Here is an 18,648-nt window from a genome sequence, read left to right as displayed (position 1 = left end):
ATATCTACCCATGCCAAAAAATTAGGAATCATCTTTACTTATCCTTCACCATCTATATCCAATCAATCGACAAGGACATTCTTAGTTCTATGGTCATTATATTGCACCTCTTTAATCCTTTATAAATTTATACTCGTTCTCCAACTTTACTACTGCTGCCCTAGTCCAGGGCCTCATTTGTTGCCTGAACTACTCTAAACTTTTCCTAACTGATCTGCTTCTAGACATGCCCTCCTCAAATAAAACCTCCTAAAAATTACCAGAGGGAGCTGCCTAAAAAAGAAATTGAAATACCTCATTCCTCTTCTTAAGATCCTTCCACGACTACCCACTTAATAGCAATTTCTCATCAGCCACAATAGACACAAAAAGACAGTGTAGAAAATAGTGAGGGAAAATTATTACTATCCTAGAATTTTATACAAAGATAAATGATCTAACAAAAGTGAGGAAAAAAATAAAGACTTTTTTAGACATACAATGGCTGAGTTTACCACTCACAGATCTGAACTCTAAATTAATTACTATTTATTTCAACAAAAAGAAAAATGGAGCTAGAGTGAAGATATGCTATATTAAAAATATTATGAAGCAAAGATATTGATTAAATGTGTCAGTAAATTAATTTTCTATTGAGAGTAAAAAAAAAAAAACATGGCATACAATAGTATTACTAACAGACCCAAATATCTTTAGTTCCTCTGTAATAAGAGGTCAAAAGTAGGTAAACTTAGACTTGTTTAGCAATTAATGTTTCGATATTTTATCTTATTTGGAAATGATCTAGACATTTAATGAATTGCCATAATTTTTTCTTTTTTCTTTTTAGGGTAAAAGTTTTTGTTTTTTTTTTTAAGGGAAATTAACATTTATTAAGCGTCTATCATAATACTGGTACTGTTATACATTATTTACATGCATTATTTTATTGCTCTTACTATCAGAACTGTGAAGTAATTATTATTTCCCTCATTTCATGAATGAGTGTGTTAGACCTAGATGAGATTAAGTAATTTATCCAAAGTCACAAAGCCAGAAATCGAGAGCACCTGGGTCTAGGATGCAGTCCCCTGTACTTTCCACTTTGCTTTGCTGCCTCCTCTATCTCCTTCAACTAAATACTTCAAAGGAATACAATACTTTTAGGTTATATTGGTATTCTTTTTTTTTTTTTAATTTTTTGTTTATTGCAGTAACATTGGTTTATGACATTGTAAAAATTTCAGGTGTCCATCATTGTACTTCTATTTCTGCATAGATTACATCATGTTCACCACCAAAATACTAATTACAACCCGTCACCACACACAGGTACTGAATTATCCCTTTCACCCTCCTCCCTCCCCCCTTCCCCTCTGGTAACCACCAATCCAATCTCTGTCCCTATGTGTTTGTTTATTGTTGTTATTATCTACTACTTAATGAAGGAAATCATACGGTATTTGACCTTCTCCCTCTGACTTATTTCACTTTGCATAATACCCTCAATGTCCATCCACGTTGTCACAAATGGCTAGATTTCATCGTTTCTTATGGCTGAATAGTATTCCATTGTGTATATATACCACATCTTCTTTATCCATTCGTCCCTTGATGGGCACTTAGGTTGCTTCCAAGTCTTGGCTATTGTGAATAACGCTGCAATGAACACAGGGGTGCATGTACCTTTACAAATTGGTGTTTTCAAGTTCTTTGGATAAATACCCAACAGTGGAATAGCTGGATCATATGGTAGTTCTATCCTTGATTTTTTGAGAAATCTCCATACTGTTTTCCATAGTGGCTGCACCAGTTTGCACTCCCACCAGCAGTGTATGAGAGTTCCCTTCTCTCCACATCCTCTCCAACACATGTTGTTTCCTGTCTTGTTAATTATAGCCATGCTGACGGGCATGAGGTGATATCTCATTGTAGTTTTGATTTGCATTTCCCTGATAGTTAGTGATTTTGAACATCTTTTCATGTGTCTGTTGGCCATCTGTGTATCTTCTTTGGAGAAATGTCTGTTCAGGTCTTTTGCCCATTTTTTAATTGGGTTGTTAGTTCTTTTGTTGTTGAGATGCATGAGTTCTTTATATATTTTGGAGATTAAGCCCTTATCAGAAGTATGGTTTGCAAATATCTTCTCCCAATTGTTAGGTTGTCTTTCGTTTTGTTGATGGTTTCCTTTGCTGTGCAGAAGCTTTTTAGTTTGATGTAGTCCCATTTGTTTATTTTTTCTATTGTTTCTCTTGCCCGGTCAGATGTGGTGTTTGAAAAGATGTTGCTAAGACCGATGTCGAAGAGCGTACTGCCTATGTTTCCTTCTAGAAGTTTCACAGTTTCAGGTCTTACATTCAAGTCTTTAATCCATTTGGAGTTAATTTTTGTGTATGGTGTAAGGTAAGGGTCTACTTTCATTTTTTTGCATATGGCTATCCAGTTTTCCCAACACCATTTGTTGAAGAGACTTTCTTTTCCCCATTGTATGTTCTTGGCTCCTTTGTCAAAGGTTAGCTGTCCACAGATGTGTGGGTTTATTTCTGGGCTCTTGATTCTGTTCCATTGATCTGTGTGTCTGTTTTTGTGCCAGTACCATGCTGTTTTGGTTACCATAGCTTTGTAGTATATTTTGAAATCAGGGAGTGTGATACCTCCAGCTTTGTTCTTTTTTCTCAGGATTCCTTTAGCTATTTGGGGTCTTTTGTTGTTCCATATAAATTTTAGGATTCTTTGTTCTATTTCTGTGAAAAATGTTGTTGGAACTTTGATAGGGATTGCATTGAATCTATAGATGGCTTTAGGAAGTATGGACATCTTAACTATGTTAATTCTTCCAATCCAAGAGCACGGAATATCTTTCCATTTCTTTGTGTCTTCTTCAATTTCTTTCAGAAATGTTTTATAGTTTTCGGTGTACAGATCTTTCACCTCTTTGGTTAAATTTATTCCTAGGTATTTTATTCTTTTTTGTTGCAATTGTAAATGGGATGGTATTCTTAATTTCTCTTTCTGCTACTTCGTTGTTAGTGTACAGAAATGCAACTGATTTTTATATGTTAATTTTGTATCCTGCAACTTTACCATATTCGTTTATTACTTCTAAAAGTTTTCTGGTGGATTCTTTAGGGTTTTCTATATATAAAATCATGTCATCTGCAAATAGTGACAGTTTCAATTCTTCCTTTCCAATTTGGATCCCTTTTATTTCTTTCTCTTGCCTGATTGCTCTGGCTAGGACTTCCAGTACTATGTTAAATAGGAGTGGTGACAGTGGGCATCCTTGTCTGGTTCCTGTTCTTAGAGGGATGGCTTTCAGTTTTTCACCATTGAGGATGATATTAGCTGTGGGTTTCTCATATATGGTCTTTATTATGTTGAGATACTTTCCTTCTATACCCATTTTATTCAGAGTTTTTATCATAAATGGATGCTGTATCTTGTCAAATGCTTTCTCTGCATCTATTGAGATGACCATGTGATTTTTATTCTTCATTTTATGATTGTGGTGTATCACGTTGATTGATTTGCAAATGTTAAACCATCCCTGCATCCCTGGAATAAATACCACTTGATCATGGTGTATAATCTTTTAAACATATTGTTGTATGCGATTTGCTAGTATTTTGTTGAGGATTTTTGCATCGATGTTCATCAGTGATATTGGCCTGTAATTTTCTTTTTTTTGTGTTGTCCTTGTCTGGTTTTGGTATCAGGGTAATGTCGGCTTCGTAGAATGAGTTAGGGAGCTTCCCCCCCCCTCAATTTTTTGGAAGAGTTTGAGAAGGATAGGTATTAAGTCTTCTTTGAATGTTTGGTAGAATTCACCAGGGAAGCTGTCTGGTCCTGGACTTCTATTTTTGGGGAGGTTTGTGATCACTGTTTCAATCTCCTTACTGGTGACTGGTCTATTCAAATTCTCTACTTCTTCTTGATCCAGTTTTGGAAGGTTGTATGATTCTAAGAATTTATCCATTTCTTCCAGATTGTCGAATTGGTTGGCATATAGCTTTTCATAGTATTCTCTTATAATCTTTTGTATTTCCGAGGTGTCTGTTGTAACCTCTCCTCTTTCATTTCTGATTTTACTTATTTGTGCCTTCTCTCTTTTTTTCTTGGTGAGTCTAGCTAAAGATTTGTCAATTTTGTTGATCTTTCAAAGACCCACTCTTGGTTTTATTAATTTTTTCTATTGTTTTTTTCGTCTCTATTTCATTTATTTCTGCTCTGATTTTTATTATTTCCCTTCTTCTACTGATTTTGGGCTTTGTTTGTTCTTCTTTTTCCAGTTCCTTTAGGTGCCTTGTTAGATAGTTTATTTGAGATTTTTCTTGTTTGTTGAGATAGGCCTGTATCGCTATAAACTTCCCTCTTAGAACCGCTTTTGCTGTATCCCATAAATTCTGGCATGTCGTATTTTCATTTTCATTTGTCTCCAGGTATTTTTTGATTTCTTCGATTTCTTCGTTAACCCAGTGGTTGTTCAGTAGCATTTTGTTTAATCTCCACGTATTTGTGGCTTTTCTGATTTTCTTCCTATAGTTGATTTCTAGTTTCATACCGTTGTGGTCAGAAAAGATGCTTGGTGTTATTTCAATCTTCTTAAATTTATGGAGACTTGTTTTGTGGCCTAATATGTGATCAATCCTGGAGAATATTCCATGTGCATTTGAAAAGAACGTGTATTCTTTGGTTTTGGATGGAATGCTCTGTATATATCTACTAGGTCCATCTGTTCTAGTGTGTCATTTAAGGACAATGTTTCCTTATTGATCTTCTGTTTGGATGATCTATCCGTTGGTGTAAGTGGAGTGTTAAAGTCCCCTACTATTATTGTGTTACTGTCTATTTCTGTTTTTATGTCTGTTAATAATTGCTTTATATATTTAGGTGCACCTACATTGGGTGCGTAGATATTTACAAGTGTTATATCCTCTTGTTGGATTGTTCCCTTGATCATTATGTAATGCCCTTCTTTGTCTCTTTTTACAGTTTTTGTTTTAAAGTTTATTTTGTCTGATATGAGTACTGCTACCCCAGCTTTCTTTTCATTGCCATTTGCGTGGAGTATCTTTTTCCATCCCTTCACTTTCAGTTTGTGAGTGTCTTTAGGTCTGAAGTGTGTCTCTTGTATGCAGCTTATATATGGGTCTTGTTTTTTTATCCAGTCAGCCACCCTGTGCCTTTTAATTGGAGCATTTAGTCCATTGACGTTTAAAGTAGCTATTGATAAGTATGTACTTACTGCCATTTTTTAACTTTTTTTTTTTTCTCAGTGTTTTAGTAGTCCTTCTCTGTTCCTTTCTTCTTCTATACAGAATTGATGGTCACTTTAGTTTGACCTCTGTCTGAAAGCTGTACTCTTAACTCCCCTCCTCCCTCCTTTTACGTTTTTTTTTTTTTTTTTTTTTTTTTTTTGTGTGTGTGTGTGAGGAGATCAGCCCTGTGCTAACATCCGCCAATCCTCCTCTTTTTTTGCTGAGGAAGACGGCCCTGGGCTAACATCTGTGCCCATCTTCCTCCACTTTATATGGGACGCCGCCACAGCATGGCTTGCCAAGCAGTGCGTTGGTGCGCGCCCGGGATCCGAACCAGTGAACCCCGGGCCGCCGCAGCAGAGCGCGCGCACTTAACCGCTTGCGCCACCGGGCCGGCCCCCCTCCTTTTACGTTTTTGATATCATATCTAACCTCTTTTTTGTGTATTTGTATCCACTACGTTCTAATCATGGAAATAGATAATTTTTCCTATTTGTGGTCTTCTCTTTTCCCCTTAAATCAGTCTCTTTAACATTTCTTGTAGCACTGGTTTCTTGGTGACAAACTCCTTTAATTTTTGTTTATCTGGGAAAATTTTGATCTCTCCTTCCATTTTGAATGATAACCTTGCTGGGTAGAATATTCTTGGCTGTAAGTTTTTTCCTTTTAGCACTTTAAATATATCATGCCATTCTCTTCTAGCCTGTAAGGTTTCTGCTGAGAAGTCAGCTGACAGCCTTATGGGGTTTCCTTTGTATGTAACTTGTCTTTCTCCTGTGGCTTTTAGGATTCTCTCTATCTTTAATTCTGGACATTTTGATTATGATGTGTCTTGGTGTGGGACTCTTTGGATTTATCTTGTTTGGGGCTCTCTGTGCTTCCTGTACCTGGATGTCTGTTTCCTTCCTTAGGTTAGGGAAGTTTTCATCTATTATATCTTGAAATAGATTCTCTGCCCCCTTGTCTCGCTCTACTCCTTCCAGGACACCTATAACACGGATGTTAGTGTGCTTGATGTTGTCCCAGAGGTCCCTTAGACTGTCCTCACTCTTTTTAATTCTTTTCTCTTTTACCTGTTCACCTTGGGTAATTTCTTCTAGTCTTTCGTCCAGCTCACAGATCTGTTCTTCTGTATCCTCTACTCTGCTTTTGAGTCCCTCTAATGAATTTTTCATTTCCAGTATTGTATTCTTCATTTCTGATTGGTTCTTTTTTATATCTTCCATTTCTTTGTTGACATTCTCACTGAGTTCATCTATTCTTCTCCCCAGATCAGTGAGCATCCTTAACACTCTTAGTTTGAACTCTCTGTCGGGTAGGTTGCTCATTTCTGTTTCACTTAGTTCCTTTTCTGGGGTTTTGTCCTGTTCCCTTACTTGGAATGTATTCTTTTGCCTCCTCATTTTGCCTCTTTCCCTGTGCTTGCGTCTATTTATTAGGTAGGTCAGCTACGTCTCCTGCTCTTGGATAGGTGACCTTATGTAAGTGATGCCTTAGGAGGCTTCCAGTGTGCTTCCCTCAGTTCTCAATGTTCCAGGGGTGACCCCTATGTGGGCTACGTGTGTCCTTCTGTTGTGGCCTGTTTGCTCTCCCTGTAGGCGCCCAGGGAGGCTGAATTATGCTCCTGGCCAGCTGTTGTAATGCTCAGCTGCTTGTAGTTGTTGTGGGCCCTTCAGTCTCTTTATCAGGTATGGGGAGCCCCAGCACAGTTGGCTGCAAGTTCTAATACCACATTTGTGTTGCAGTATTTCTTTTAAGTGAGTAGGCCCCCAGCGTGGCAGGTTGTTAGGCTCAGGGCCTTACAATTGCTGTAAGCCTCTAGCCTATTAGGTCTCTTGTCAGCTCTCTGAGGATTGCAGCTGGGTGGGGCTGGCCTCAGGCACAGGAGCACCCAACTGTTTCAGGCTTTGGAAGGTGGAGCAAACCTCCTATGTGGGTCTTTGAGAAGCACAAGTCTTCTGCAGCTGAGAAACCCTGCCGCCCACAGGTCCCCACACACAGTCAACACAGTCCTGCCCCGTGTGAGCGCCCCGACCTCCCCAGGCAGACCCAGTCTCTCCACGGCGGGAGCCCCACACACTCCGCCACCGCCCCACACTCTCCACCCGCTCCTTGTGCACCCCCTGCCCCGCTCAAGTCGGCTCAGTTGCCAGGCTGCAGAGAATCCAGTCACCAATCTATGCAGGCCCACAAGTTGCCTGAGGGCTTGTTGTTGGGTGGGGCCAGTCTCTAGGGTGGGCTGCCTGCCCTGGCTGAGCTGGATTAAATCGGTGCTCTAGTGGGTGGGGCAGACCCTGGGCTAGCAGGCCTCAGGGAGAACTCCAATGGCGTCTGTGTCAGCACCCCCACACCGGGCCACAACAATGGTCGCCGCCAATGTCCCAGTCCCTGGAGAGGTCTCACCCCTCACCGAGATGCACTCAGGGCCTATTAAGTGAGTCTCTTGTCACCAAAGCACTGTGCACCTTTCTTTCTGGTGATTTTAGGATGCTTTCTGAAACTGGTGAGTTTGCACGTGGGCCCTTTAAGAGCCAGTTTTAGTTTCTTTGTGAACCGGGTTTTCTGGGGTATTCCCCAATGTTTTAGTAGCATGCAAAATCAGATATTATGCCGCTGGTCTCGATTGTGCTGGGTCCACAAAATGCCCACAACGGGGGCACTCCCCGGCTCAGGGCCCCGCTCCTCCAGGGAGGCTGCCTACCTGTGAGCTGCTCCCTGCGGCCGTGAAGCTGGCGGCTTGTGAAGGCAGTGTTTTTCCTCTCCAGAAGGGAGTCTCTGCCTCTTCTACCTCAGTTAGGATTGTCCGTTGTTGCAGGTGTTCCTCTTATCCAGTTTTCAGTTCTGTCTCAGGGGTAATTTTTCCACGAGTAGGTGTAAATTGGCTGTGTCCACGGGAGGAGGTGAGTTCCGAGTCTGCTTATGCCGCCATCTTGACTCCGCCTCTTCTCCCATAATTTAATTTAACTTAGGAAAACTCCAAATTTTCAAGTTATCAAAGAGATTTGGGAAACTATTTAAGTAGACACATCATAAAATACAATTATTTTTAAAAAGTTTATCTATAAACTCTTATTCTACTTACATCTATCTAAATCATTTGCTCACAACAATTATGTTTATGTTATCCATGAAAACTTTGTGAGACATTAGACAAAATCAACCATCATTTTAAGTTATTTTTTTTACTGACAAGTTTTACAACAGAGAGAACATGAATTTGACTAGTAAACCCAGGTAGAACAAAAGCTATTTATCTGTATTATATTTAATACTGATAACTCTGAAGATGTCTGTTTTAATTAAACCTAAGAACCTAAACCAGCTTTAACACCTAATATTTTCCCAGATCACATGAAGCTGAAATTCATTTGGGCTAGTTTTTATTATATTTATGAGAGTTTAATTTACAAGTGTTTAATTTTCTTTATGCCAATTAAATAGAGCTCTTTTACAAATTAATTTTGGCAACACCATCCAGAGGTAAACAAAAATCACACATCTATAGCATATATACATATAGACACATACAGATAGATGCAAGCAGACACCTCATAGTTATCAATATTTGTGGAGAGGAAACTTTTCATTTACCCCACTTCCAATTACCTCCTTTTTTTTCCTTCTGATAAGAAATTTCTCGCTAAAGTTTACCTTTCACAGAATGGCTCTTAGTTCCTAGAGAAGACAGGGGTAGAAAATCTACATTACAAAGTCACAGGGAAAGGTATTCAAGTTTTTCTCCAAGATTAAGTTTTGGGGGCATATTTGCCTATTATCAGCGATCTAGGGTAATTTAAATTCATAAGTACAGGATAATTCTATTTCTCTCATCCCAACATCTACAAGCATTTTAAAATGTTTAGGGGAGTTTTGGGGGATGATAAAGGAAGGTGAGCTTTTGAATTGTTTCTAGAGTCACATTTCTAGGTTGGTAGAGATGTTCGAGACACATACAGCTGTTTTCAATTCCCCAAAGAACTGGGTTGTAGCTTTTGTTTTAGATACCTTTTATTTCTTTAATTTTTCATTAGCCTTTTGCAATGAATCTTTCAATGAAGCTATTTTGGAATTTCAAAACCTTTTGGAGACTTCTGCATAGGCCTTGTTTTTAAGTGCACTTTTTTTTTTTTTCTGAGGAAGATTGGCCCTGAGCTGCTAACATTCGTGCCCATCTTCATTTACTTTGTATGGGACGCCACCACAGCATGGCCCTACAAGCAGTGCGTCAGGGCACACCTGGGATCCCAACCTGTGAACCCCGGGCAGCCGCAGTGGAGTGCGTGCACTTAACCTTTTGCACCACTGGGTAAGCCCCATAAGTGCATTTTTTAAATGATCTTATCTATTTGGAATGTTCCCCATAATAGCTATCGTAATTCCCCTGAGGGCTGGCAGAAGTTTACTAAGTCCCTGGCTACAAATGGAGTTTAACTCACATTTCTGTCCAGTCATGTCTAGCTACAAATGGGGTGCAACTCACATTTCTATTTGGCCATATTTTGAAGTCCCCAACCATACAGCAACCAAGCCAAGCTCTCAAGACAAAAAACAAGATTAGCAAGATTTTGCCTATTTTGTAAATATCTACAGCTTCTGGGATCAAAGTTTTCAGACATAAAATAAGCAAGTCTGCCTAAAGATGGCACACTAAACTCTTTGGACATAAAGGATCCCATTTATTCTAGCTAGGCCTTGGGGCTTTCTGGAGCCAAACTAATACCTGAAAGGGCCTGTCACAGGAGTCTTTTTGAAGTGGCAAGTGCTCTAACAGCCTTTAAATGCTCAACTCATGTCTACCAATTTTTGTGGCTTTTTGACTTTCAAGATTCCCTTTTAGCAATAGCCTTTACCTCATGTGCATAATTAACAGAAACCAATAGTAAATAAGGAAACAGAACTGTGGACACCAGCAGTAACCAAAAAACTAGGGACTGGGGAAAGGATGGAACTAGCAGACCTCAAAGAATAGGGACTGCAGACTGATTTCAAACAAATGGAGAACTGCAGCTGCCACCAGCAGTTCCCAGTGTGGAATCTGGGGACAGAACCCAAGGCTGAGGTTTAGATGTTATGGCAGACTGGCCAATAGAAAGCCCTGTGCTCACTTCCAGGAATTCCCAGCATGGACTAAACCAGCAGACTCCAGTAAACGGGGACTGCGAACCAGAACTGGGGAAAGCGATAAACCAAACACTGGGGAACTACAGACTGAACCAAGGGTTAGGGACTGGGGTTCCAGACGGAATCGTCCGCCAGCTCAAGCTGACCACTAAGCCCTGAACTGGAAGGCCAGTTAGGGCAGGAGCTCAATACTAAGAGAGCCAAGCTCAAACTGAGAGGAACTCATCCCAGCCCTTGGAAATGGTGAGAAAGACAGTGAACTCAAAAAGGACTTCCTCGGCACCGCACCTGTGTTCCTCAGTGTCCTCAAATGCCGCCAGAAGTTTGCTTTGAATCCCGTCACTGCCACCAAATCTGTTAAAAAACTAAATTCAACTGGGTAAATTTGGAGACCTAATTTCCTTTATTAAGCAATTTGTGAATCAGGCAGCATCCCATCCAGCAAGTAGAGAGCTACTGCGAGGAGTTGTACAAAATGGAAGGTTTCTACAGGCAGAAGGAGGGTGGGGCAAGGAAGTTGATAGCAAAAGCAAAGAAAGGATTGTTTCAGGCCAGGCCATCTTCTTTTGGAAGAAGGGAGCAGTAGGGGTCTCATCAGGCAGATTACCGCACCAGTGCTAATCAGGACTTTTCAGCCTGGGAGAGGTGGAAACTGAAATTAAGCCTTGGTTTGTTGTTGTGGGGACAAATGACTCTACTTTGAGCCTGTTTTTTTTTTTTTTTTTAACAATAAGAACAGGCAATTCACAGAAAATAAAATCCCAATGATCAACAGAAATATATGAAAAAGATGCTCAAACTTATTTATATGCAGAGAATTCTAATTAAAACAAAAAGATATCATTTCATTGCAATTGAATGGGCAAAACTGACAATAACAGGAATCAATAGGATGTGAGTCAGAGGAAATCTTCTACACAGCTATTAGGAGAGTAATTGATACAACTACTTTGGGTGGCAATGTGTCACTCTGCTGTAAATTTAGAAAGTGTGTGCTCTGTGATTCAGTGATTCCTCTCCTGGGCAGATATATTCTAGTGAAATTCACACCCTTGTGCACAAGGAAGACATGTTCAAGAATAATCATTGTAGCTTTGTTTGCACTAGAGTAAAACTGAAAATAACATAAACAATAAGAAGAAACAAATTTTGTTACAATCATGGAAAAGAATTCTATATAGAAATAAAATCAATAAACCCAGAAATACATATATGTGTTTGTGTAAATCTCAAAGACAATGTTGAGAGAAAATAAAGTTTGCAGAAGTAGATATAAAGTACGATAGAAAAGATATTCTATATTGTTTAAACATACATATGTAGGAAATGTGTTAAAATATACATGGAAATGATGAATAATAAGTCTAAGAGAGCTGGGAATAGAATCAGGGAGCAGTTCACAGAGGGCTTCACATGTAAAATGTTACTTTTAAAAAGAAAAGAAGTGAAGCAAATATGGCAGAATAGCAAGAACAGACACAGCTGGGTACTGGGTACTGGTATATGTATGTTATTTTCTGTACAGTATGTTTAAAACATTTGATAATTTCAAAAATAAAAATTAAATTGCTTCCTGGAGTGCCTGGCACGTTAAAGGCATGCAATGCATGTAATTATTATTTCTGGTAATACTGCTAGTGTTACTATTATGCTGGTAATACCTTAACTGCTCTCTTACTGCAAATATTACTAATTCATCCCTTCCTACTGCAACCAATAGTCTTATTACTGCGAGAGGAGCTGTCCTGTAAAGGACCCTGTTGTGAATCTTTCGGTAATGGAAATAATTCTTTTGCAAAAAATAATAATAATAATTAATATACCTCTTCAAGGTAAGTTGAAACCTTCATACATTGAATATTTCAAACAACGTTATTTGCTTATGCAGTGCTTGATTAAACCAGTCTTTGGAAACAAAAGTTTATAAAATAAACTATATTATTTGAGAATGTTTTTCTGAGAACATTTTCTCTTTCAAAGTCATTTTTTGGTTACCACTCTTGTGAGCATGCAAGATTAAAATCTAGAACTAAGCACCTAAAAAGTCAAATTGCCCTCAAAAAAACAAAAAAAAATGTTTTTAGAGCAATAAGGCCATGGAGAAAAACTTGTGTTTCAATGAAATAATTTTATAATTAATTATGGAATTAGTAATTATGCAGTATGAAAATTAATATTCTTGTCAACGATTACATTCTCTTTAGATGGCATAGTATAGAAGGAAATACATTAATAATTAAAACTTCATTCTCAGTTTTATGTAATATAACACAACTTGAAATATTAGAAATAAAATGCTGAAAAAAGTCAACTAACCCTGGGAAGAGTGTAAGGAGGATTTAGCTTCATTATCCACCGATGCACAAATGTTTTTCTCTGTTTCTTTTTCTGAAAGGCCACCTGTATTATTCACACCTGATTCTGCTTTCTCTGCTTTAGCCATTAAACAAACTAGAGATTCAGGGGGAAGTTGAATACGTCTTTCATGGGTTTTTTGATCGTCCGAACACAGAGGAAGTTTAATTACCTATTAAGAGATAAATCTGTTATCTAAGCTGTTAAAAATATTACACACACAGTTAATTTTTCTCTAAAACAATGATACGCTTTGCACAATCCAAAAGATCAATGATGAATTCAATTTACCAAACCTTATATTTGCTTTGGTTTGGTTGCGTTACAAAAAATATCCTTTTTTCTATATCAATAAATTTATGTAATTGTCTCAGGTATTGTCATTGCTCTATATGTTTATTAGTTTTTTTCTTTGTTTTACCTTATAATTTTCTTTAGTTTCTTCTTCCCAATAACAGTTTGTCTAAAATTCATACTGGGATAAAATAAGCAAATATTCATGCAGTATTTACTATCTCCAAGAAATGGTACCTTAAGTTCAAAACTAAATGACAAGATTGTAGAAACTAGTGGTGAGCATGTGGATGTTCACTATGCAATTTTTTCAGCTTTTGTCTATGCTTAAAATTTTTGTGTGTGTGTGTGTGTGTGAGGAAGACTGGCTATGAGCTAACACCCATTGCCAATCCTCCTGTTTTTGCTGAGGAAGATTAGCCCTGAGCTAACGCCTGAGCCCATCTTCTTCCATTTCGTACACAGGACGCCGCCACAGCAGATGGCTTGATAAGCAGTGCATCAGTCCGCATCCGGGATCTGAACCTTCGAACCCTGGGCTGCCAAAGCAGAGCACATGAACTTAACCACTACACCACCGGGCTGGCCCTAAAATTTTAATAATAAAGTTCTTGGTGGAAAAAATGACACAGGAAATGAAATATTCAGAAAAGTGAGGACTTGATAGTAAAGGTTTTCTGGGAAAAAGTTAAAGGCTGTTGGCATCGTTTTCCTTCTAACATTCTTTCACACGCGCTATGGGGGCTGAATCAGAGCGGTTCCCAGTCTCCTCCCTCACGCTCAGGGTTATAGGGCTGAGTTCTACCCCTGGTAACATTGTGATAGAACATGTGATGTCATGGCTACGACACAGGCCCTGGCTCTGCCAGCCGCTCTCTGACTTGGGCGGTTTCCTTCCACTAACAGAGACAGGAGGGAAATGACCATAATTTATCCGACTTTACTTGTGTCCTTTAATCTCTTCTAGGGCTGCATTGCAAAAATTAATTTTCTGTTTCCATATCAACTTTATCTATATTTTCTCCTCCTCATTCCAAATTATTCTTTTCATGAGTAACTCCAAAAGTAGTACTCAAAATATACATTTATTTGTTCAGAAATTTTGCGTTTGAGAAAACTCACTTTGGAAAAATCCACATATTTTAGAATTTCACAAAAGAGAAAAATAGAGTTTCCAAGGTAAGAATATTTTGTTTTTATCTTCATGAAAGAGTAACATCTACATTCCTACATATTCTGCCTTATAATCAGAAAATCATACATCTAGCAAAATGGTACTGTTTTCGTTAATAAGCCTTACTCCCCACTCCATGAAATATACAGAGGGAGAAAATTACTGTTATTGTCTATCAAATAAGAATGTTAGTGGACAATTACGTCCATCAGTAATGGATAATAGTCAGTGAGCTCTGCAGATAAATCATAATACCACTTTTTTCACTTTTTTTTTAAGTAGGTCAGAGAAAAAAAGAGGAAAATTTTAGTAATGTATTCAAAATCAGTAGATTTTAATGAAATCAAGTTATTCTAATGCTGTTTATCAAATAGCCACTTTTCTTGACCTTGTAAATTTTAAACATTTCAAACTTGATTTTATCTCAAACGTTAAGATATATATCTCTTCATGATCAATACCTATACGACATAAATTATCTTTTATGAAACTAAATTAGTGTTGATCTTCTAGGCCCTAATTTATAGAATACTGAATTTTAGCTAACAATTAGTGAAAAACTATAGAGCTTTTCACATTAGCTAATAAACCTATGTCAAAATTTATTTTCTTTTATGGCTATATTTTCATTTTCATTTTATGTTATCCCTTTGTACAGTATTCAAGTCACTAATTTGTTAAATATCTTGTTATTTTTTTAATAGTTTTCTTCAAAATTTGAGTGATTTTTCAATAACACCTTTGGCTTAATTTATAATGATCTTTCTCTTCAAGCTTATTTATATCAGTGTTTCCAATTCTTAGAAGTTTTAAAGACTTCTGTTTCTGAGGCCCCATCCCAAAACAATTGAATCAAAATCTCTGGGAACAAAAGTCCGAGAAGCAGTATTTCTAAAGTTCCCCACATGATTCTAACAAACAGTCAGATTTATCTTAGGATGGCACTATTTCCAGAATAAATAGAAAGGCACATATTCATATAAGTGTTGTTTTCTTAATAGCATACCTAGACTGCCCCAAAAAGATATTTCAGCAACACATTATAACAGAATTAGCTAAAACGAAAAAGAATGCCAGCTAATTAACTTAAAATAAATAGGAAACAAAAAAATTATCATACAAGAAAGATATGTAGCTGCTGATTTTTCGGCCAAAACTACACGTATTTCCTGGAAATGTCCATATTTAATAGTTCCATCAGGGGCTGGCCCTGTGGCGTAGTGGTTATGTGTGCATGCTCTGCTGCGGCAGCCCAGGGTTCGGATCTGGACACACACCGACACACCTCTTGTCAAGCCATGCTGTGGTGGTGTCGCATATAAAAAAATGGAGGAAGATGGGCACAGATGTTAGACCACGGCCAGTCTTCCTCAGCAAACAGAGGATTGGCGACAGATGTTAGCTCAGGGCTGATCTTCCTCACACATAAAAAAATAGTGTCATCAGATAGACACATAGATAAATTAGATAAATAGACTAAAAAAAATCAAACACATAGCTAAGGAAAAAAAATCGCAGCATTTTATGATACAGGCGTTCTGAAAAAATACCATTATCAGGAAGAACAAATTTGGACATATAGGACAAAAATATAGACTACAATTGTGTTGGAATGCTTTCCACTTACTGTGTGCTATCATTTTCTTTTTTGGATCCTCCATGGTGTTTGCCTAGAATGAATTTGCGCAATGGCATTTCTGCTAAAAGTCTTGGTTAGAAAATAGAATTCCAAATATATTCAAATAAATGGTGCATGCGTAAGTGTTTTTTTGTTCATTTTAACTTTTGAGGTAAACAAGACAGCATATTTTGAAGTGATATGTACGGCAAAGGGAGCTTTGTGATGGCCCCTTACATCCTGTGGAAACGCGAGTCATTAATGATCTTTTGTATGAACACAAAGCTGTTTCATCAAATAAATGACCAGCAACCAGAGGGCAGAGATCACATCTTATCTCTTTTATACAAAAGAGAACAAGCCACGCCCAACACACACTAGAAGCTCAATAAGCACTTCTGATAAGGAAACATGTCATAGCCCTATCCCATATTGATGAGACCGACCTGCTCTGGCAGCAACAGATTGTAAACCGACAGTCAGGGGGTTGGGGTGGCTACTCCAGCCCATTCATAACACAGAAGGTTAGTTTAAATCATCTTTAGGATTCCCACTAACTCTAGAATTTTATTTCTTATTTGTAGACATCAATTTAATCTGCGTTATCAGAAACCAGCATTAAGATGTAATTACTTTTACAGGTCTATGGTACTTATTGAAATTTTCGGTAGCATGAAAGGAAGCTAAAGGCTAGAAAGAAGCAGCTCTAGAAAATTTTTAAACTCTTTTTCCACTTACAAAATCATATTACAACCCTGCAAATAGAGATTGCACAACCAGTGGTCCAAGTCCAGGCAAATCAAATCTTCAATTCTCCTGAAGTTGTCGAGTTTCTGGTCATAATGTCCTCGGAGAAGGGGACACTTGAATTTTCCCTCCACTACATCAAAGTTATTATCACACAAAGGGAAGGCTGCCCAGCCCACAACTCCGTCGAGACAAGCATATTTCCCACGATGGAGAAAGAGCTCAAACAAGAAAGCCATGCCAGGTTTCACATCTTTCTTAGGAGGGAGTACCTAGGAAAGATATTAAGACAAGAGAAGACTGGAATGCTTGTATTTAGAAACACACAATATTCAGTGATGCCTATAAATAATTTAGAACTAAGAAAAGAGTTGGTTTATACCTCTATTGTTTGCCCTTAAAAACTCACCATTGGATGCATTTACATAAATAACCTTTCCAGGTTGAAGCAATTGAGCAACCAACCACTACGAAAGTATGACCCAAACCACACAAATTTGACACTGCCAGTTCAATATTCCACACTTTATGAGCTTTAGGAATCCAACTTGTAATATGTTAACTAATGTAGTATACGGTACTTTCAGTCCTTTCTGCCTGAGCTGGCACCTCTGTTGCATAACTATCTCTATCTTTTGTCATAGTCATTGTTTTACTCAGCTGTCGTTCATCTTTGTATTGTTCATGTACCCAGCATTAAGTGCTTTGCACAGAAGAAATGCTTTATTAAAAAATGGTTGAACAAACTATCACACTCTAGAGAAACTAATCCTAGGCATAATCATAGCTTGAACTGCCATTACAAGGTCCACCTCTTCAAGGAAAAATAGTGTCTCATTTAATTTTGTAACTATTATGTTTATTTCAGTTGACACTATAATGCACATCACTGTATAAGCAATTTGTTGGTGCTAAACAAATAGTGTTAGGCATAAAGATGGATGAAATGATCAGATCAACCAAGCCGCTGTCCAAGTCCCCAGATGTAGAGATGGAGCCTACCCTTCAGCCTTTTAAAAAAATTTTTTAGGAAAGTGCAAGATACGAACAATCTATTTTTCTAAATAGAGTATAGCCTTGGGTTTCTTTTGAAAATTCTATGTGAATAATTAGAAATGGGCAAAGATAGGGTCTTGTCTAAGACTATTTTAGCACAATATATTTAGCCAAAAGTGTGTAGGTATATTTTATATGATTTATGTAAATATTCCAAGACTTAGTTTATGTTTAAAGTGAAACAGAAGCATCTGTTGAAAAATGCCCTAACCCTGTGGCAACTGCTATTAAACCATTAACAGGATCAGGTTTCATTTAAACCAGATTTACCATTTTCTACAACAGCCCATGGGAAAGCTAAAAACATTAGGCACAAATTACTGACAAAAGAGATTCTTAATCAAGCCATACTTTTCATTTGGTTAGCTGGCTGTGAGTAACCTTTGTGATAAGAAATAAAAGCTAAATGAGGAAGAGGAAAAACGAAATCAGAAACTTGTTTTGGACTATCACTTAAAAATAAAGCTGAACTAATACTATACAGTAATTTCATCTATTTTTATCCCTGAATTTAGAAGTGAAAACTAATACTCCTCTTATACTAACCTGATCTTACTCAGTAATAGGTTTAAACAGATAAAGCAAGAGTTTGACCAGTACTGACCCAATTCTATCATTAATTTTTCTGTGGTCCTGGGCAAGTCACTTTTCTTTTTGTATCTAAGTTTCCATGCACTCAAGTTTCCTCATCAATAAAAAACAAGGATGTAAGCATCTTCCTCATAGAATTGATGCAATTATCAACTTGGACAATAAATATGAAAATGTTCATAAAAATATGAAATGCACATAACCATTATTAATTTTAAGACTTTATCCCAACTATTCTAAGATGATTTAGATTATTTTAACAAAAAAGAAAAGAACATATTAAGGTTAAAGCTCATCTATAAACATGTAAAACACCAGTATCGTTTTGTGCATGAGAATCAGTTCAAGGCTACCAAACATAACCTAGTGACACCACACAGCACTGTGCTACCTATAACAATGTACATAAGAAGCCAGTCCTCATGCAAAAAAGGAACTTCATTACAACCTATTTT

General features: G+C 37.6%; 1 protein-coding gene across 1 annotated transcript in view; it reads right to left on the bottom strand.

Annotated features, from left to right (window-relative positions):
• LOC131413386 (uncharacterized) overlaps positions 1–18,648 on the bottom strand; it is a 241,448-nt gene that overhangs the window by 128,548 nt on the left and 94,252 nt on the right. Inside the window, 3 exon segments of the mRNA XM_058553914.1 lie at positions 12,675–12,885; positions 13,947–13,950; positions 16,559–16,818. Of these exon segments, the coding sequence (XP_058409897.1) occupies positions 12,675–12,885; positions 13,947–13,950; positions 16,559–16,818 (475 nt within the window).

Source organism: Diceros bicornis, chromosome 14 (assembly GCF_020826845.1).
Source record: "Diceros bicornis minor isolate mBicDic1 chromosome 14, mDicBic1.mat.cur, whole genome shotgun sequence".
In the NCBI taxonomy this organism is placed as follows: domain Eukaryota; kingdom Metazoa; phylum Chordata; class Mammalia; order Perissodactyla; family Rhinocerotidae; genus Diceros; species Diceros bicornis.
This window is presented reverse-complemented; position numbering and strand designations above follow the sequence as displayed.